We start from the raw sequence: 22,683 nt of genomic DNA on the forward strand, positions 1-22,683 counted from the left end.
ATCATCAGATTCTTCCCTTTCAGTAAGTGGAAAATGTTTTACTTAGTCATCAGTCACATGATGTCTGAGTTCCTAGCCAACTGTTTCCTCCTTTTTGTGTGTATGTTATACTTGAGCATTTCCTGTAAGGGAGAAAAGTGATTTAGAATGTACTTTTTTGTAACACTTGATGCAAATGAGTGACTAGGGTTTTTTAAAATAAAAAAAAAAAAAAGAGAGAGATATTTCCTCGTTAGTGGTAACAAAATCAGTCTGCATGTCTCCTTTAGAGTTCATTGCTGTTTTACCCCCACAAACTCTTTAGACAAAAATTTCTCATGGTCCAGAGACCTGGACCTATTGTTCTTAACAGTCTTACACAAACTATTTGTGCCCAGGAACAGGTTCAATCATGGGATAGAGCCAGGATGGATGAGACCAAGTCTCCGGTCAACAATTTTATTATGCATTGTGGCTGGGGACCCCACCAGACTTAAGAATTCATTCACATAAGCAAACTATAGTTCCAGAGACTGTTTTGAGCCCCAATAGTGGCATGATCATTAGTTCATGTGCAACATATATTTCATTTCAAAACTCTCACTCCGTTCTAGAAAAATAACTAATCCTTTAAAATGTCTTGCTACTTGAAATCCTTCATAGGAAATAGTTTGGGATTAGAAGCCAAAAATAGCATGAAGTTAGGGCCTAAAATTGCACAGCTCTAGAAGAAAATAATTGTATGTTGCAAAAAGTTTTACCTAAGAACTGTGCTATTTTCCTTTCTTCTAAAATGGCAAAATTCCATGGTGAGGGATGGTGGAATGAGAAGTTGTTCAACAGGTATTGAGTTTCAGGTTTGCAAGATGAAAGAGTTCTAGAGGGGCCTCCCTGGTGACGCAGGGGTTAAAGACAGCTCTATCAAGCTATCACCAGCCACTGCAGCACTAGTTTAATCAACATGAGTTGGATCCCTGGGGCCACCAGGGAGCAACCCACATGGCTAAGCATTCTTCTCCCTTACCCGCTGCTCCCCCTCAATAGTGTATTTAAGTAGTACTGCCTGTTCTACTCCCCACTCTCTCTGGTGATTCCTCTCACCAGCCCCCACACCTCTGGCTTACACCCCAGTTCTTGTATGCATAAATAAATATTTTTTTTTTTTTAAAGAAAGAAAAAAGTTCTAGAGATCTGTTGCACAGCAACTGATTTTTTAAAACGTTGAGGGGGATATAATCCATGAATGCCCTGAGTGGTCACAAAATACCATTGCTCACTAAAAGAACCAAGACTCTGGAGAAACTACTGAATCCTTATCTGGGGCAGAAAATGTATAAGATGAGCTTGTAATATATAATCATATTGGATAACCTATTTGAAGACAGTCTCTCCAACCAAAGATGAGGTTTCCTATTACAGCTATAACAAATAACAACAAACTTGGTGGCGTCAAACAATTCAAATGTATTCTCTTACAGTTCTCAAGGTCAGAAGTCCAAAATCAGTTTCACTGGACTAAAGTCAAAGTGTCAGGAGAGCTGATTCCCTGTGGAGACTCTGGGGGAAGAATTCATGTCCTTGCCTTTTAGCTCATGGAGCTGCAGTCCTTGCATTCTTCCATCTTCAAAGTTCAATGTTCTCATTTCTGCCTCCATTATCACATTGCCTTTTTCTCTTATCCCCTGCCTTTCCTTTATAAAGACCCCTTTGGATAATCCGGTATAATCTCCCCAATTCAAAATCCATTTACAAGGGGACAGGGCCAATGGACTAGGGTGGAGGATTGTTGGGGCTTTGGTGGTGGGCATGGTGTGATAATACATATTTGTAGAGGTGTGAACCTATACCCCTAAAACATAGAGTGTTGTAAACCAACATTACCTCAATAAACATACTTTTATTTAAAAAAAAAAAGCCATCCACAAAATCTCTTTTTTTATTTATTTATTTGTTTGTTTGTTTATTTATACATGCACTGGGTACAGTCAGAAGCGCGGGAGGGTGAGAGAATTCACCAGAGCCAGAGCGGGGAGCAGAGCAGGCAGAAGGACCAAAGGACACTGCTGAGGGGAGCAGCGGGCGGCAGGAGAGGTCTGCACACCATGTGGGACCCTCCTCCGGTGGTCGGGGAGCAGCCGGGGATCGAACCGGCACCGCAGAGGCTGCGGGCAGCTTCGCAACCCAGCGCTCAACCGCTGCGCCACCGGGGAGGCCCTCACAAAATCTCTTTTGCTACATAATATTCACAGCATCCAGTGATTGGGACATGAACATCTTGAGGGGTTGTCATTCATCCTACATTTACAGTCTGCATATACAGGACTTGGGCATTGGCCATCAATGGTTGCTAACATCACGGAGAGACACTGTATATCTCTTGATAGCTGAACACTTGTAACCATTCTCCATGATGATCTTTACTTCCTGGTATAGAAATCCATGTGTAGTTCCTTCCAACTATGAATAAAGCTAACTGCAGATGACAAAATATTGCACAATAACAATGTACAACTTCCAAGGTAGATCATAAGACATGTGGTTTCCACCTTGCTCTCCTGGATTAATTGCTCTGGGAAAAGTAAGTAGCCCCTAAGGAGAGACCCATGTGATGAGAAATTGAGGCCTTCTGCAAAAAAGCTAGCACCAACTTATTAATCATGTGAGTGAGTCACTGTCTAGCCTTCAGAAGGCAACATCACTAGCTGGTATCTTGACTGCAATCTCATTAAATTAAAACTATACTGGATCCACTCAGCTAAGTCACTCCTGAATTACCAATCAGCAGACACTATGCAGATTGTTTATTGTTTTAAGTTTCTAAGTTTCAGGTGTAATTTGTTACACAACAATAACTAATACAATCAACATCACCTATGATTTAGCTTTGTCCAAAATCATCAAACCTCAATCTGATGAAGCCTCAATTCTAATTACCAATTTATAGGAAATACAGAAGACAGAGAAACATGTTAAACTACACTTTGGGGATACAATTAGAAAATCCAGACCATAAGAAACGCAAAGGGCAAACAAAGTTTCTGCAACAATTTGTAGGGTGGGGGAAGAAGTAAAAGAAATGGAGGGGCACATAGATCAGAAGAGCCTCTAAGACATTTCAACAATTGTTGTGAATAAGGTGTCTTTACTTGAATCTTCATCCAAACAAAATGTGGGGTAGATTTACAAAACAATTGGAAATTAGAGTAGCCTAGTTACTTGATAACATTGGGTACAATTTAGATATTATAATGGTACTACGGCCACACATTTTTTAAATCCTAGCTTGTAGAATTGAAAAATGAAGTATTTCTTAAATATCGTTTGGGATTTGTTTCCAAATAAAGGTAGAACAATTGGCTGAGGTCTAGATGAAAGTGTTAGCCACAAATTAGTAACTTGAATCTTACGTTGGCTCATTGATTTCACTCTTCTACTTTTGAATGTTTGAATTTCTCAATAAGCAGCAACAATAAATGTTCTGAAAATAAAACACAGTTTTAACAAACGTGTATAAGACTATCATTCATACCTAACAGCCATTTTGTTATTTGTTTCTGAAAGCTGAAGCCTTTTAGTATAATAAAATCTACATTAACGAAATAGATTTTGGGCCTCCCTGGTGGTGCAAGGGGTTAAGACTCAACCTATGGGGCCTCCCCGGTGGCGCAGCGGTTGAGCGCTGGGTTGCGAAGCCGCCCGCGGCCTCTGCGGCGCCGGTTCGATCCCCGGCTGCTCCTGGCCACCGGAGGAGGGTCCCACATGGCGCGCAGACCTCTCCTGCCACCCGCTGCTCCCCTCAGCAGTGTACTTCGGTCCTTCTGCCTGCTCTTCTCCCCACTCTGGCTCTGGTGAATTCTCTCAGCCTCCCGCGCTTCTGACTGTACCCAGTGCATGTATAAACAAACAAACAAACAAATAAATAAATAAATAACATGCCTCTATTAAAAAAAAAAAGCACAAAAAAAAAAAAAAAGACTCAACCTATGAAGCTATCTGTAGCCACTGCAGCTCGAGTTCAATCCCTGACCAGGTAGCTACCCACATGGCACAGCAGACTCTCCTGACTCACCCGCTGCTCCCTTCAGCAGTGTATTTCAATCTGCCTGTTCTGTTTCCCACTCTGTCTCTAGTGAATCCTCTCACCCCCCACACCTCTGGTCTGTGCCCCAGTTCTTGCATGCATAAATAAATCTTTAAAAAAAAAAAAAAAAGGAAACAGATTTTTGCTGCAGGGAGCCTTGCTGCCCCAGCCAGGTAAAACACTGGCAAGCAGCTAAGAAAAGGGCCTCACACTGTGGGGCCAAAGCTCAAAGAGCCTCACACCATGGGGCTGAAGAGAAAGGGTCTCACACTGTGGGGCTGAAGACTTTTAAAGAGCCTCACACCATGGGGCCTAAGATTCCTTGTGCCTCACACTGTGGGGCTGAAGATTAAACATCCCTTTGTTCCCTTTGTTTTTTGTTCTTGGTCATAAAAAGAAAAAACCTTATGGAATATACACTGGGCAATAAATTATACGTATAAGAATATTGTTAAGTACATGGCATGGAAAATTACTTGCTTAAAAATTAAACACTGAATAATTTGGCCCACTTGACAATGGGAAATAATTATTGTGCAAGGGCATGTCTGATAAGCAGCCCAGAGCTGGTCATAATATTCCTCATATGGAAGTTCTATAGAGAAGCCTTGTAATGAATCATGAAGTTGATTACGCTAGGAGTTTCTAGGTAGAAAAAAGTTCTAACAACTGATTACCAGAAAGCAACTGGTCTCTAGCTGCAGGCCATATAGATAGAGGAGTCTCCTGATAATGTAGCCTTGGCGATAGGGCGGTACCAAGGACTGTTAGCTGACCTAGATAGTTGTTTAGGCTGAAATAATGAGTCTAAATTTTCATTATCTATTAACTTTTAAGGTCGTTTCTTTTCTCAAAAACACGTAGGCACGGCTCCCCCACCTCGCCCCCCCCCCCACCCCGGTGGCGCAGCGGTTGAGCGCTGGGTTGTGAAGCTGCCCGCAGCCTCTGAAGTGCTGGTTCGATCCCTGGCCACCGGGCAAGGGTTCCAAATGGCGCGCAAACCTCTCCTGCCACCCGCTGCTCCCCTCAGCAGTGTACTTTGTCAGTCTTCCTGTTCTGCTCTCCGCTCTGGCTCTGGTGAATTCTCTCACCCTCCCGTGCTTCTGACTGTACCCAGTAATTGTATAAATAAATCTTTAAAACAAAAAACAAAAAACATGTAGGCACCAAAATGTCTATAGGAAAGGAATATATTTTTTTAAAATAATAAATTTTATTTTTATATTCCCCATACAATTGCAACCCCCCCCATTCTGATCCCAATCCCTCCCCTCCCGCCCCCCACCCCCCCAAAAGTGTCTCTGTTTCATAGTTTTTTGTTGATTCTGATTTTCACTTTCTTATAGTTATTCATTTTCCTGGTCCCTTATTTAAGTTTTCTAGATTCCTGCTATGAGTGAGACCATCTGGTATTTTTCTTTTTCTTTTTGGCTTATTTCGCTGAGCATGATCCCTTCCAGTGCCATCCATGTTGCTGCAAATTGCATGTGTTTATCTTTTTTGAATGCTGAGTAATATTCCATGGTGTATATGTACCACATCTTCTTGATCCAGTCATCTATTTTTGGGCATTTGGGCTGTTTCCAAAGCTTAGCTATTGTAAACAGTGCTGCTATAAACATAGGGGTGCAGGTGCTCTTTGGAATTGATGTTTCTGTGTCCTTTGGGTAAATACCTAGGAGTGGAATTGCTGGATCATAGATAAGCTCTATGTTTAGTAGGTCCAGAAATCTCCACACAGCTCTCCATAATGGTTGGACCAGTTTGCACTCCCACCAACAGTGCAGAAGAGTTCCTTTTTCTCCACACCCTCGCCAACATTTGTTGTTGCTAGTTTTTTTAATAAGTGCCATTCTCACTGGTGTAAGATGGTATCTCATGGTAGTTTTGATTTGCATTTCCCTGATTACAAGTGATGTTGAACATTTTTTCATATGCCTGTTGGCCATTTGCATTTCCTCTTCAGAGAAGTTTCTTTTTAGCTCTTCTGCCCATTTTTTGACTGGATTATTTTCTTTGTTGTTGCTGAGTCTCATCAGCTCTTTGCATATTTTTGTGATCAGTCCTTTATCATTAGTGTTGGGTGCAAAAATGTTCTCCCAGTTGGTGGGGTTTCTCTTTGTTTTTGTTATTGTCTCTTTTGCTGTGCAGAAGCTCTTTAATTTGATGTAGTCCCAGCTGTTTATCTTTGCCTTCACTATCACTGCTTGGGGTGATGTGTCTGTAAAGATGTCTTTGATGTGCAAATCACGTAGTGTTTCACCTATATTTCCTTCTATATATTTTATGGTTTCAGGTCTTATGTCTAGTTCTTTAATCCATTTTGAGTTGATTTTTGTGTAAGGTGTGAGGTAGTGGTCAAGAGGAAAGGAATATATTAATTGTTTTTGTTTTGTTTCTATGCATACGATGATGTAATCCCATTGTTTACCTTAACATATAAATAAAAACCCCTGAGACCCTCAACAGGGGATGCTTTCACCAAAATAAGAGCATCTGCATCTACCTCACTTCCCCCTCCCTTCAGTCCTAAGGTTTGGCCTAGGCCGTCTCATCCTTTCAAGAACACCTGACCTGACATTTTGCAGAAAGCTGGTCTTCAACAGATTTTGATGCACCTTATTTGTCATAGGGTATCTGATATAATCCAGATGTAAGCTGGATCAGCCTGTGTTTTAAGATTCAAATAAAACTAACTCAATGCCTTCCCCATAAATAATGGGAAATTCACCATCTTCCCAGTTTTTCTAAGTTTGGCCTGCTTGAGGTGAGGGTAGTAAAGGGCATGGAGAATTGCATATCTATTTCCACATCTAACTTGGCCTGAGTTGTTTCTGCTGACTTATTTCAGTGATAAATCATCACGTTCTCCTAGGTCTCCTAGGCAATTTTATCCTTTTCCACATCTTGGTCTTACTCCAGACTATGCCATCTTTCATATTTAGTTATTTAAGCTTTTTCTTTTCTCTAAAGTACCAAGTTGTCTTCTGAAGTTTTTTTTTTTTTTTTTTAAGATTTATTTATTTATTCATACAAGCACTGGGTACTGTCAGAAGCGCGGGAGGGTGAGAGAATTCACCAGAGCCAGAGCGGAGAGCAGAACAGGAAGACTGACAAAGTACACTGCTGAGGGGAGTAGCGGGAGCGGCAGGAGAGGTCTGCGTGCCATGTGGGACCCTTGCTGGGGGTCGGGGATAGAATGGGCACTGCAGAGGCTGCCGGCAGCTTCACAGCCCAGCGCTCAACCTCTATGCCACCAGGGAGGCCCTCTTCTAAAGTTATTTTGAAGTTAACAAAAATAGGCTTTTCACACCACTACAGCTAACAAAATGGTTACACAGATACAACATATTTAACAAAATGTAACAGGTCCCCAGGAAAGGGGGAGGTTCCAGGTTTCCTGTCCCACCCAAATGGAGGGTGGAGATGAGCAGGGAGAGAAGAAGCTGCAGAGGAGACTGAGGAAGGAAGAAAGCAGGATGGAGATCCAGGAGACCTGGAGGAGGCACATGGGGCCTAGAGAAACTGTGCTTCCTTTTTGATTGTGGACTGGGTGACACAGATGTGGGTGAGAGACCCGTGGGGAGGTGACAATGGCGGTTTTTATATTGATTTTGATTTTGCTCTTTTCCTTCTGGGCTTGTCTGGTTGTTTCTGACCCTTTTCTGTGGGTCCCTACTGGAAGATGCTTCAGACCTGTGGCAGTCTTCGAGGCCTTGCTCTGGGCCAATTCTGCTTGGGTGGACTTTTACCCAGGAGGGGATGGGTAACTTTGGATGCTTGATTTAGAAACTAGATTCTTTGCCTTTCCTGTATTGTTTCCTAATTGTATTAAAGTTCCTTCCCATTAAAGTCTCATACGATTTGTGTTGATGCAGCAGATGGCTAAACCCATTTAAAACAGGCAGGTTTGCAGGGTTTGGGCTGCCCCTCTCCCTGCCCTGTAACAGAAAGAGTTTGAACTATGGGTTCCTTGGTGGTGGGTGAGAACATACTCATGACCTTATACCTCTTCATCAGTGTTGTAAACCAAAAAAAAAAGAAAGAAAGAAAAAAGAAATAGATAAGATATACTCAAAATATAAGAAAAGTGGTCCTTGGGGAAAAAAACTTTAAAATGTTAATGCTGTTTTTTTCTAGGAGTGGAACTAGGAGTGATGTTTTTGTTTCTAATACTTGATAATCATTTGGTCATGGAGTAACTTTCTATAGGAAGATACCACATTGTTAGGAGAGCAACAAGTATCTAGCTAGGTGACAGGACAGAGGAGCAAGCAGGCAGACACAGCCTGAGGACAAAGGTGGCATTAATTTGGTCATCTCTGAGACCCATATTGATGCCATACTAGGACTATAAGCAGGCAGGTCTAGAAAAATGAACTTTTCTACATTAAGCTATCTCCTAAAAGCTTCTAGCAGCTTTAGATATGATCTTTCCCTATGAATTAGTGATGTCCCTGCTATTTCCCCATTAAACTCCCTCATACACAAGCAAGCCATAAAGATTAATCATTGTGGAAGGCAGTAGATGTAAAGCAGTTTCCTATAAGCTGGGAGCTTTGTTCCTAATTATGTCTCTGGAAACTATAGCACAGGATCTTGTACATAATAGTACTTTTAAGTATCTACTGATCTAAATAGCACAATTTGAGATCTTCACAAGAGACGTCATTTTATAATTGGAGATAAAAATTTCAAAATGCCTATACTTGATAAAATTAGAATAGATTGCTGTTTTATCAAAGCTACTGTCCATCCATTTAGTAATATGATTTTCCTAATCTGATCGTGCGCACCAAGGTAGGTTAGCACCATTTGTCCCTACGGAGGGGTCACTGAAGACACTAGTACTTAGGTCACCATTTACCCTATAGATGAACACATTGGACTGTACATGAGATCCTTTTCATAGGCAACCAAGCCAGAGCTGATAGAATAACACTATTTCCCATAATTTTTAAGTTCTTAAAAAGTTTTTAATCCGGGTTAATATCTACCTACTTAGAAAAATAACATTCCTATTCGCTTCTAACATTTGATGCCAAGCTGAGGCATTTTATTATATAAAATTATCTATGGCAGTCAGTATGTTCATGTACATTTATACTTTTCTAAACACAAATGGTAGACCATTCACCTTGTTTTTCTTTTTCTTTTTAATTTTTTTTTTTAAAGATTTATTTGTTTATGTATATAAGCACTGGGTACAGTCAGAAGCGGGGGAGGGTGAGAGAATTCACCAGAGCCAGAGCCGGGAGCAGAACAGGCAGAAGGACCGAAGTATACTGCTGAGGGGAGCGGTGGGCGGCAGAAGAGGTCTGCGCGCCATGTGGGACCATCGCCAGCAGCCGGGAATCGAACCGGCACTGCAGAGGCTGCGGGCAGCTTCGCAACCCAGGGCTCAGCCGCTGCGCCACCTGGGAGGCCCTCACCTTTGTTTTTCAAATATAACTTGTTTTAAAGGTATATACTTCTCTGAGAATTGAAAGCTCTATTTTATACAATTTCAAATCATTTTTAACAATCAGTCACTATCAGAAAACAAAGGGAAAGGCAACTTTATTATACATTGGAACATAAATCACATTTAAGCACAAACATAAAAATAGACTCATTTCTCATCTTTAGACTGTTTGTTTTCACTAGATTCTTCCATATCAAAGGTAAATGGTTTGTCATAACCCATTAGATGGTTATAGTCTTCAGGGTTTGGAAAGAGCACTGGGTTAACTAATAGTGATTTTGTTTTAGCATAAAATGTGGTAAACACATGTGTGCTGTCTGGTATCTTCACATCATTCTGGTGAAACACAGTACTCGTTTCTGAAAGCACAATATTATAAGTAATGGCTTTGTAAGTGTCCGTTGTGGCCTCATGGTACAGCCGAATAACATAGCCTTTTGTAACAAAGTGGAGCAGTGCTGGAGTAATCACTGTAAAGCTTCCTATGATGCCATAGAATAAGATTTGCAAAGGCAGACTTCCAAATATAATATTATTTTGTGCAAAGATGTATGGTAGAAATGCCAGGCTGATCAAACTGGTAGAGTAAGAGAAACATTTCACACCTATAGGAAAAAACAAAAGATGATTAATGTTTTTAAATTTTACAAAAGAATCAGCCTATCCAATTCCTTCTTCCACCTTTCTTTACTATATCATATCATCAAAACAATAACAAACTCAAAACACAAATATAATACATTCCCAGTTATGTTTTAGGCACTTCACATATTTTATTACAAAAGTGCTTTAAGATAATTATCATCATCTGGGCCTCCCTGGTGGTACCAGGGGTTAAGCATAGCACTGTGAAGCTATCCCCAGCCTCTGCAGCAGAGTTCTATCCCCAGCCAGGGAACTACCCACATTGCACAGCAGACCTCTCCTGTCTCGCCTGCTGCTCCCCTCAACAGTGTATTTCAGTCAGTCTGCCCGTTCTGTCTCTGGTGAAGCCTCACAACCCCCGCAACTCTGGCCTGTAACCCAGTTCTTATATGGATAAATGAATCTTTAAAAAAAAAGATAATTATCATCACCCCCATTTAAGAGATGAGAACAATAGGGCAATTATTCAATGTCACATAGCTATCAGGTGGCAGAGTTGCGTCTCAAATTCCCCACAATTTGTCACTAAAGTGCATGCTGTTGGCCATTATCCTGCATTGTCTCTCCAAGTAAGAAATCTTTTTTTTTTAAAGATTTATTTATTTATTTATTAACAAGCACTTATTTAACACAATATGGTCATATATGGGGCTAACTTGATAAGGCTAAGTGACCAAGAATACAAAAACAAATTACAAAAATAGACAAATAACATTAACAGTTAAGAAACATATAGAAAAAGTATTAAACTCTTTACCAAAGAAAGACATTCAAGATAAAACAGTAAATTCTTTTACCAATCAAGTTAGATTCATAATCAATGACTTCTGAACTATATACTTAAAAATGGTTAATTTTACATTATATATATTTTACCACAATAAAATAAATGACTTAAAATGTACAGTTCTCTTAGATTGAATGCATAGTTGTAAAATTACCCCAATTTAAGAAAAAAATCTGTTTAGAATATAGATAAGTTTAGAACCTAAGCAAGTTGATTATAAAGTCGGGAAAACAATGGAAGCAAATAGAGTGGGGGAAGACAGATATGAAAACGTTAAGTCTGTGCTTCCCCTTGTGGCACAGGCACAGAGCTATGAAACTGTCCAGACTCTGCAGTGCAGTTTCGATCCTGGCTGGCCAGTGAGGGTCCCACATGGCATGGCAGACCTCACCTGTCGTGCCCACTGCTCCCTTCAGCAGTGTATTTCATCAGTCTGCCTGTTCTGTTCCCTGCTCTGTCTCTGGTGAATCCTCTCACCCTCCTGCGAATCTGGCCTGTACCCCGTTCTTGTATAAATAAATAAATAAATCTTTAAAAAAAAAAAAAAAATGCTGGGGCCTCCCTGGTGGCTCAGCGGGTTGAATGCAGCGCTATGAAGCTGACTGCAGCCTCTGCAGCACCGGTTCGATTCCCGGCCGGCAAAGGAGATACCCACATGGCACAGCAGACCTCTCTTGCCTTGCATGCTGCTCCCCTCAGCAGTGTCTTCGTCCGTCTGCCTGTTCTGCTCTGTTCTGTCTCTGGTGAATTCTCTCACCCTCCCATGCCTCTGGCCTGTACCCCAGTGCTTGTATAAATAAATCAATCTTTTAAAAGATATTTTAAAAAGTAAAACGTAAGAGTCTGAGGCCTCCCCACTGGCACAGCGGGTTGAGCACAGCAATGTGAAGCTGTCCGCAGCCTCTGCAGTGCCGGTTCAATAAGTGGCCCTCCAGGGAGATATCCATATGGTGCAGCAGACCTCTCCTGTATCACCCGCTGCCCCCCTCACAGTGTTTTGGTTCTTCTGCCTGTTCTGCTCCCTGCTCTGTCTCTGGTGAATTTTCTCACCCTCCCGTGCCTCTGGCCTGTAACCAAGTGCTTGTATAAATAAATAATAAATCTTTAAAAAAAAAAAAAGAAAAAGTAAGCATCTGGGCCTCCCTGGAGGCAAAGGAGTTAAAGACAACACTATCAAGCTACTGCCAGTCACTACAGCACGAGTTCTATCCCACTAATCCACATGGCGCAGCAGACATCTCCTGTCTCACCCCCTGGCTCCCTCAGCTGTGTATTTCAGTACATCTGCCTGTTCTGCTCTCCACTCTCTCTGATGAATTCTCTCACCACCTCCCCCTCCCCTGCCCGCATCTCTGGCTTACATCCCAGTTCTTGTATGCATAAATAAATAAATCTTTAAAAAAAAACAAAACAAGAAAGATCTGAATTAATCTAACCTTACACCTTAAGGAACTAGAAAGAAGAAACAATAAACCAAAAGGAAGGAAACAATGAAAATCAGGGCAGAAATAAATGAAATAGAAACTGAGTGGACAGTACAAAGAACCAATGAAACTAAAACCCAGTTCTTTGAAAAGATACACAAAACAGATAAGCCTCTAGCCAGGCTCACTAAAGAAGAAAGAAAGAAAATTCTAATAAATAGAATTGGAAATAAAAGAAAAGTTAACAGATTATCACAGAAATAGAGACTCATATGAAATACTATAAACATCTTTATGCTGTTATTAAAAATCTAGAAGAAACTAACAAATTTTTGACTCACCAACCTCCCAAAACTGAATCAGGAAGAAATTCAAAATGTAAACAGACCAATTACAAGCGTGAAAATAGAACTACTAATCAGATCTTCAAAAAAAAAAAAAAAAAACACAAAAGTCAAGGATCAGATAATTTCATTATACCTATCCTTCTCAAACTCTTCCAGAAATGACGAGAATACTTCTAAATGTTTTTTATGAGGTCAAATTACCCTGCTTCCAAAAAGAGACAAGCATAGGACGAAAGAAAACTATATAGCTCAATATACTTCATGAACATAGATGCAAAATTCCTCCACAAAATCTTAGCAAACTGAATTCAACAATACATTAAAAGAATCATATAACATGACAAGTGGGATTTATTCGTTATGGAAATATGTTTCAACATACAATCAATTAATGCAATTCACCACATCAACAACAGATAAAAATCATGTGATCATATCCATAGATGCAAAGACAGCATTTCACAAGACCCAACATGCATTTAAAATAAAAATCCTGACCTCCCTGGTGGTGCAAGGGGTAAAGATACAACCTACGAAGCTATCAGCAACCACTGCAGCACAAGTTTGATCCCCAGCCAGGGAGGAGACCCACATGGCGCAGCAGACCTCTTCTGACTGGCCCACTGCTCCCCTCAGCAGTGTATTTCAGTCAGTCCCCCTGTCCTGTTCCCCACTCTGGTGAATTGCCTCACCCTCCACACCTCTGGCCTGTACCCAGTTCTTGTATGCATAAATATATAAATCTTAAAAAAAGAATAAAAAATAAAATAAAAATTCCTCCCAAAAATGGGAATAGAAGGAACATAACTCTATGTAATGTAAGTCATATATAAGAAACCACAGCTACAACATACTCAATGGTGAAATATTAAAAGCTTTTCCTCTAAGATCAGGTACAAGACAAGGATGCCCATTCTCATAACTACTATTCAACACAGTACAAAGTCAATAAAAAGTTTATTTCATTCCTATATGTAAACAACCAAGTAGAAAGAAATGAACAATCTCATTTACTATTGCATCAATAAGACCATTAAGTACCTAAGAATAAACTTACATAGGATGTGAAAGACCAAAGAAATAAAGGAAGACACAGAAAATGAAAAGCTACTCATGTTCATGAATTGAAACAATTAACATTGTTAAAACAGCCACTTACACAAAGGAATATACATATTTAATGTAATCCCTATCAAAATTTCAATAGCTTTCTTCAAGTAAACAGAAAAAAAATTACTGAATTTTGTATGGATCCCAAATAGCCTAAGAAATTTGAGAAAAAAAAAAGAACAGCAGTGTTATGCCCCCAAACTTCAAGTTATACTACAAAGCAATAGTAATCAAATCAATAGGGTATGGGGCTAAGAATAAACGCACAGTTCAATGGACTCCATGACACAGAATTGAGATCCCCAAATAAACCCACACTTATATGGACAGTTAATTTATAGTAAAGGAGTCAAGAATGGCAAAAGAAAATTCTTTTCAACAAACACTGCTAGGAAAATTAGTCGTATGCAGAAAAATGAAACACACCATGCTCTCATATCATATACAAAAATAAATTCAAAATGGATAACAGACTTGGGTGTAAGGCTAGAAACAACAAAAGACATATAAGGAAACATAGGCAAAACATTCTGCCACATTGGTTTCAGTGATGTTTCTGGGGAGTGAACTCCAATGGCAAAGGAAACATATGTAAAAAATAAACAAATGGGGCTATATCAAACTTAAAATCTTCTGCACAGCAAATGAAACTATCATTAAAACAAGAACATCCTACTAAATGGAAGAAAATATTTGTACATCACACATATGACAAGGGGCTAATACCCACAATCAACGAAGAACTCATACAACTCAACAAAGGAAAAAAAATAAACCAATTAAAGAATGTGCCGAAGACCTAAACAGACACCTATCTGAAGGCATAAAGAAAGCCAACAGGTACATAAAAAAATGCTCACAATCACCTATTACCAGGGAAAATGCATATCAAAATCATAATATCTCCTATCAATAAGAATAGCCATATCAAAAAGTCCAGAAGGTGAAGGACATGTATAATGAAAACTATAAAACTCTATTAAGAAAATAAAGAAGACAAAAAGAAATGGAAAGATATCCCATCCTCATGGTAAGAAGAATTTACATCATTAAAATGGCCATTTACCCAAGGCAATTTACTGATTTAACAGAATACCTATCAAAATATCAATGACTTTTTTTTTGGAAATAGGGAACCACAAAAGGCCCTGAATAGCTAAAACAATCTTGAGAGAAAAGAAAAAAAGAAAAATGGAAGCATCACACTTCTAACTTCAAACACTATTACACAACAACAGTAATAAAAGCAAGATGGTATTGTAAGAAAAACAGAAACTCAGACTAATGGAACAGAATTGAAAGCCCAAAGATAAACCCACATAAATATGGACAGCTAATTTTCAACAAAGGAGTTTAAGATCACAAGGTGGAGAAAAGATAATATTTTTAATATATATTGCTGGTAAATATGGATAGCCACATGCAAAAAATAAAGCCCATATTTAATACCATACATGAAAATTCACTAAAAATGGATTAAATATTTGGACATAAGAACCAAAACCGTAAAGTACTTGAAAGAAAATATAGGGAAACATTACAGGACATCTACTGCAAAGATGTACTTGAGAATACAACCCAAGCAGCAAGGGAAACAAAAGCAAAAATAAACAAATGGGACTATATCAAACTCAAAAGTTTTTACATCTCAAAAGAAACCATCACAAAAACAATAAGGTAATGACAGATGGGAAAAAATATTTGTTTACCATACATCATTGGGTATCTTGGTGGTGGTAATTTTATGGGGATTATACCCCTGAAGGGAAATCAAGAACGTGTTTCACAATTAAAAGAAAAAAAATGAAATACCTTCATTTCCAATTACCCACCAAATACTGTTCAGGCCAGATTCCTATGTGCCTCAATATGGGTGGAACTGGCAGGGATTAAAATGTACAAAAATGAATGATGTAAAAAATATATATATTAAAAAAAAAAAATGGACAAAGGACCTCAATAGACATTTCTCTAAAGCACTCAGATGGCCTACAGACATGAAAAAATGTTCAACATCACTTACAAAAGAAATACAAATTTAAACAATTCTGAGATACCACCTCACTGCTATGAGAATTACCCATATAAAAAGGAACTGAATTAAGAAATGTTGGCAAGGTTGCAATGAAATAGGAACTCTCATTCAGTATTGGTGGGATGCAAGCTAATACAGTCCTTGTGGAAAACAGTATGATGATATCTCAAGAAAATAAAAGTGGTGGGCCTCCCTGGTGGCACAGCACTTCGATCCCCGGCTCCTCCCAGGCCACAGGAGGAGGGTCCCACATGGCACACAGACCTCTCCTGCCGCCCGCTGCTCCCCTCAGCAGTGTACTTCGGTCCTTCTGCCTGCTCTGCTCCCCGCTCTGGCTCTGGTGAATTCTCTCACCCTCCCGTGCTTCTGACTGTACCCAGTGCTTGTATAAATAAATAAATAAATAAATCTTTAAAAAAAAATAAAATAAAGTGGAAATTTTATTTGATGAAGCAATGATGCTATTAGATATCTCTATCCAAATAATGTGAAAAATTTAACATGAAAGGATCTGCCTACACCGATGTACATAGCAGCACTGTTTACAACGCCAAATCATGGAATTAATCCAAGTGCTCTTCAACAAATGAATGGATAAACTGTGGAGCATATTCCATGGAATATTACACAGCTCTGAAGAAAGATGAAGCAGTAGCATTTGGCACAAAATCAATAGACCAAGGTCTATTTGATTGTTAAGTGAAATCAGCCAAAAAGTGAAAGACAGATTTCAAATGGTTCCACTCATCTGCAGAATATAAATAACCCCAAAACAATTACATATACAACAGAAGAAATAAACATTTGCATCCTGAAAAAAAAAAAGAAGATAATGGTTACCAGAGGGAATAAGGGAAAGCATGGAGGGGATGGGGCACGGAGGCACATGGGATACAGGCACAGGTGTTTGGTGGAGGATAAAAAACAAACCCAGGAAGGCAAAAAATAAAAAGACCAGAAATAACAAGGGCTGTGCAGGATATAGAGAAAAAGGAACACTTTTGGTGGGAATGTAAAATATTGCAACAAGTACGGAGGTTTTTCAGAACAGTAAAAATAAATGTATGATATGATTCAGCAACCCCTCTCTGAGGTATATATATATATATATATATCCAAAGAAAACAAAATTACTAATTCAAAGGAATATATGCACCTTTTTGTTCACTGCAGCACTATTTACAATAGCCAAGTTATGGAAATAACCTGACTGCCCAAAGACAAATGAGTTGATAAAGAAGATGTGGTAATATATATACAATGGAATACTACTCAGCTATAAAAAGATATGAGATCTTGCCATGTACCATAACATGGATGGAATCGGCAGGAATTAATTAAAACAGGAAAAAGTCAGGAGAAAAACTTATACTGAATGATTTCACTGTTACGTGGAATATAGTGAAAACAACCCCCCCCCCAAAAAAAAAACTACCTACAAAGTAACTGACAAAACTAAACCCAAAAAAAACCCTAGAAAGGAGATGGCAGAATTGAGGATACTAGAGAGGCAGGTAGAGCGGGGGCAGTAACACAAGAGGGAGAGGCACAAGGATCTACAGTAAAGGTCAATGGATGCTTGGATGGTGGGGATGGGGTGGGAACATACATCTGAGGAGGTATGAACCTATTTCTCTGGATCATAGTATTGTGAACCAATGCTACCTCAATATAGGAGAGAAATAATAAATTTTAAATTATAATCTAATTTTTCAATGAGTCTTGAATTAAGAGGTACTAAAATAATAGATTATATATACTAAGAACATGTTCACAACTAAAGGGAAAAAAATGAAATACCCTCATTTCTGATTACCCACCAAATACTGTTCGGGCCAGATTCCCAGTGTAAATTAGCCTTCCATCTTCTGATTTCTCAAGTTGTGTATGTACGCATTGAACACATCTTTCCCAAGAAACAGGTATCTGTCAAAACAGAACATGATAATGTGAGTTCATAAAAAAGTGCATTTTTAGACCAATTTTTAAATTTTCTGTTTTTTTTTTTAAATATGTGAAAAGTAAAAGAGAACTGGTCACATGAGAAGACTCATGGAATTCTCCCAAATAATCTAGAGCTAAAGAAATCCAACTGGCTAACAAAATGGTTTTCACAAGTTGACAGTATGGAGTTAGAATTTGAAGAACCAGGTTTGCATTCCAACTCCAAGTTTTTTACATACACGGTGACCTTGAACAGGTAAAAATCATTCAGTGTAAGAAATCGTTCAAAAAAAAAAAGAAATCATTCACTGGAATAGGTTCTTTTATCTCACTGTTAAGGAGAACACCACTCTTATTCGATTGTCTTAAAGATTTAGATTCATCACTTTTTAAAAAATAAGATTAAGCTTAATACAATGTTAAGTAAAACACTGCAAACTCAGATTGCTTAAAGTCCAGACTATTTTTAATACAAAATATTTATACTATAATATTTTTAAAAGCAACTTTCATTCATCCCTTTACACCCTTTATTCGCCTTAGAAAAATTTTTACTTGAAGTCCTACATCAAATTTCAGAAGTTTCCCTAAAGTCTGAAAATGAATCGCAAAGCACATACACTTCAAAATGCAAAAGGCATTCCTAATTCCTTTATTCTGAAACTTAAATTCCAACGCCAAATCCTTCAGGTTTCAAGGACGTTTGCTAATGCAGGTATTTTATAGGCTAGGAACAGGAAGCCATTTGTTTTGGTAGAAATGAGAGTTTGGACGTTCTCTTTTTCCAGGGAGCAAAGGAATTCCTAAAAACAGAGCCAAATGATTAAAAAATATAACAAACTCGGTCAAGTTATCTAGGTTCTTTCATTCGGTCTTAAGGAGCTGCACCTAATTTCTCTGCAAGTTCACCTTTCCAAATGTCAGCTCAGGAAAGAGCAAATATATAGTCACCATAAACCCGCAGGGCTTCCAAGCGCCTGTAGAGTGCTTGAAACCGATCAAAAAACAGCCACCTTCGAACCAATACTCCCAGACCGCTGAGCACCCGAGACCTGTGGCCAGTGCCTGGGCCGAGGCCTGCTAGTCTTCGACCCCAGCTACTTCCCCGAGCCCGGCATTTTCTCGCCCCCAGCAGAGGGCCGCTTCCGCCCCAGATCCTAGGCAGGCGGGGGAGCGGGTATCAGAGAACCGCCGGGGCCCCCGGGCCCCACGCAAACCCACCCCCCAACCCTTCACCCCGCCTCGGGCCCCAGAGCCTCCCGACTGCCGACCTGCGACCGCGCGCGACGCGAGAGAAGCGGCGCGACTCTCCACCACCCCGCGCTTCCGCTGCCCGGCGGCCCAGCGGGGCCCCCGCAGGAAGCCGCACGCGAGCAGGCGGCCCTGGGGCCTCGGAGCGCGGCGACCGCCCACGGCACCGTCCTCTTCCCGCCTAGCGCCAGAAGCATCATCCCGCGCGGGAGAGCTGGTAGCGGACGGCACCTCGGCGGCGGTACGGGACCCCGAACCCGGCTCCTCACCCCGCGGAGGCCTGGACGAGCTGCGCCCTCGCCGCCCCCTAGAGGCCAGCCGAGCCCCCAGCCGATTGGCCGCCTGCGGGAGCGCGCGATTTGCGCCCCACGCCCCTCCTGCCACGCCACGCGCGTAGCTTTTACCCCGAACTCTGACCCCCCCCCCCCACACCTGCCCTTCGTTGGGGGCCGGGGTGATCCGCGAAAACATCCAGCCTGTGCTTGTGTTTGGCAACCATCCCAGGCGGGATCGGTTCACATAGGTTCTCTAGCGATTTGAAGGAGAATTGTGGAGCCCTTGGCATCATTTTCACACGTTTTAGTAAGCAGGGGAAACAGCCAAGTTGCTGGGAAACAACAACTTGAGTCCCCTTCGCCTGGGTGATGGAGCCCTTCTAGCCACTCCCTCCTAGGCAATAGTGTGCACACTTGCACAAGAGCACACACCCGTCTCAGCTTTCCACAATCAGGCACGTGTGCCCCATACCCACACGCCCTCTACATTAACAAGATTAAGGCCACAGTTGTTCGCCACAGAGGCTAGTGGCAAAAATAAAGAGAGAGAGAGAGAGAGAGAGAGAGAGAGAGAGAGAGAGAGAGAGAGAGAGAGAGAGAGAGAGAGAGAGAGAGATTGAGAGAGAGAGAGAGAGGAAGGAAGGAAGGAAGGAAGGAAGGAAGGAAGGAAGGAAGGAAGGAAGGAAGGAAGGAAGGAAGGAAGGAAGGAAGGAAGGAAGGAAGGAAGGAAGGAAGGAAGGAAGGAAGGAAGGAAGGAAGGAAGATTAAATTACTTACCCTACATACACCCTGTCTTCCCCCCATCCCTGGGTTTGGCCTTTATGATGATGTGGAAGGGTAGAGGGAGAGTCATGCCAGAAGGAGCAAGCCTGGAAACCTGGATTAAATCTTTCATTCTCCTGGGTGTCATTTTCTAGTCCCCCAAAATTTGTTCCTTTGCAGAAAATAATTTGTCTTGAAACAGAATGGATAATGCTTTATACGATTTGAACAAAAATGAATGGTAATTTAATTTAACCACTGAGTTGGTAGGAAAAAAATGGAACTCGTTCATATATTGATGTTTGACAAATTTGTCTTCAGGATTTATTCGCATCCATACACATTCATGACTTGTTAAAGAGGTGTTGAGTGCCTATTGCCAAGATGAAGCTAGCAAAGGATACAACAGATACTGGATAAAATTGGTAGTCTCCAGTGCTCACTTAGTTAAGAAGAAACACCTAAAAAAAAAAAAAAAAAAAAAAAAAAAAAAAAAAGCTACAGAAGTCCGAAAGATCGCTTGGGTAATTTGGCCTCAAAATTATCTAAAAGGCTTCAATTCAGGTTCAGCAGAGTCTTGAAGGATGAGCATCCAACTAGTAGAGCATTTTGTTTACATTTTCAGAATTGTTTTTGACTTGATATCTATTTGCACAGATGTTTTAAAACCCATCATAGGGGGCCTCCCCGGTGGCACAGCGGTTGAGCGCTGGGTTGTGAAGCTGCCCGCAGCCTCTGCAGCGCCGGTTCGACGATCCCCAGCTGCTCCCCGGCCACCGGAGGAGGGTCCCACATGGCGTGCAGACCTCTCCTGCCGCCCGCTGCTCCCCACAGCAGTGTGCTTCGGTCCTTCTGCCTGTTCTGCTCCCCACTCTGGCTCTGGTGAATTCTCTCACCCTCCCGCGCTTCTGACTGTACCCAGTGCATGTACAGACAAAAAACATACAAACATACAAACAAACAAACAAACAAATAAATAAATAAATAAATAAAAAAACATGCCTCTATTAAAAAAACCATCATAGGGCCTCCCCGGTGGCTCAGCGGTTGAGCGCTGGGATGCGAAGCTGCCCTCCGTCTCTGCAGCGCTAGTTCAATCCCGGACGACGGGCGATGGTCCCACATGGCGCTAAAGACCTCTCCAGCCGCGCCTGCAGCTCCCCTCAGCAGTGTATTTCGTCAGTTTGCCTGTTCTATTCCCCACTCTGTCTCTGGTGCATCCTCTCACCCTCCCTCGCTTCTGACTGTACCCAGTGCTTGTATAAATAAATAAATAAATCTTTAAACCCAGTCATAATAAATTAGAGAATTGAAATGGTGTGACAGTAAATTAAAGTGAAAGCAACCACTTTTTAGGAGGACACGATAGAAGTCCATGTGAAGCAAGAATAAATAAAAGCTCAGTTGGGTGACACCAAACTCCTAAAATTAACAAGTAACTCAGATAATATATATATCTAATAGGGGAACAGAATTAAACCAGCCTGAGAGGATTTAGTCTCCATGTCCATAGCTTCTTCTAGGCCTTCTCCAGATTTTAGCAACTGCCACTGGAGGCTCTGCCAGGAGATGTAGGCATTCCCCTCTTGGAGTTGAAATAGTAAGGAAGACCCCAGACTGCCTGTGGAACTTTTTATGCTGGTGTCTGGGTTTACAACCTCCCTCCCTTTACTACCAATTGAAGTGTATGTTAAATTAGTGTAATTTGGATTCCCTCCCATGAATCATATTGTGATTATACACAATTCATTTGAACAGTAAATGAAACCTCTCCATCCAGATGCAAGTTAGCACATTGAGATACAAACCACATATTTTATGCATGCACTTGCCCAAATCCAAGGTTACTAACTCCCTATATAACCTCAGAAGAATGCCCTCTCAGTTCCACTAGAAAGGAAAAATAACATAATTTCCCATAGGCGAAGTAAAGCATGTTAGATCCTGTATTTTGCTAACTAACGTGTCCATGAGCACTCTCTCTAGCCTCCCAACCTCATTTAAATGGGATATCTGAGAGGCAAATTAAAATGTTTTAGTTTATTTGAGTAAAAATGGGCAATGTCAAACTAGAAGTGGTTAGAGTCACTCCACTGACAGACATTAGAAGCAAGGTTGTTTTTTTAAGATTTATTTATTTTTATACAAGTATTGGGGTACAGGCCAGATACGCAATAGGGTGAGAGGATTCACCAGACACAGAGTGGGGAACAGAACAGGTGGACGGGGACCGAAGTACACTGTTGAGGGGAGCAGCAGACGAGACAGGAGAGGTCTGCTGCTTGCCATGTGGGATTCTCCGGGGCCCGCCTGGAATTGAACCTGCACTTCAGAGGCTGCAGATAGCTTTACAGTGCTGTGCTAAACCCGCTGCACCACCAGGGAGGCCCAAGAAGCAAGGTTTTTATAGAGATGTGGAAGCAAAGCAAGGAAATTATTGGACTGGCTACAGTTTAAGGAGTTGCATTATTTGGGAAAGCCTACTTAGCTATTTGTAATTCGTTGTTCCTCTTACACTTGAGGCATTTCAGGAGTTGGTTTTGTTTTGTTTAATTAGGTTACTAAGGCATTAGAGCCAA

The 22,683-nt window shown here is 40.8% G+C and overlaps 1 protein-coding gene across 1 annotated transcript; it reads right to left on the reverse strand.

Annotated features, from left to right (window-relative positions):
- Positions 1-9,671: 9,671 nt before the first annotated feature.
- TMEM70 (transmembrane protein 70) lies at positions 9,672-19,267 on the reverse strand (the record flags this gene model as incomplete). The annotated part of the gene is made up of 3 exons (XM_084230551.1): positions 9,672-10,129; positions 17,693-17,798; positions 19,088-19,267. The coding sequence occupies 3 exons, from the start codon at positions 19,265-19,267 to the stop codon at positions 9,672-9,674; spliced, it is 744 nt and encodes a 247-aa protein (XP_084086677.1).
- Between the last annotated feature and the right edge of the window lie 3,416 nt (positions 19,268-22,683).

This window comes from Talpa europaea (genome assembly GCF_964194135.1).
Source record: "Talpa europaea genome assembly, chromosome: 3".
Lineage (NCBI taxonomy): Eukaryota > Metazoa > Chordata > Mammalia > Eulipotyphla > Talpidae > Talpa > Talpa europaea.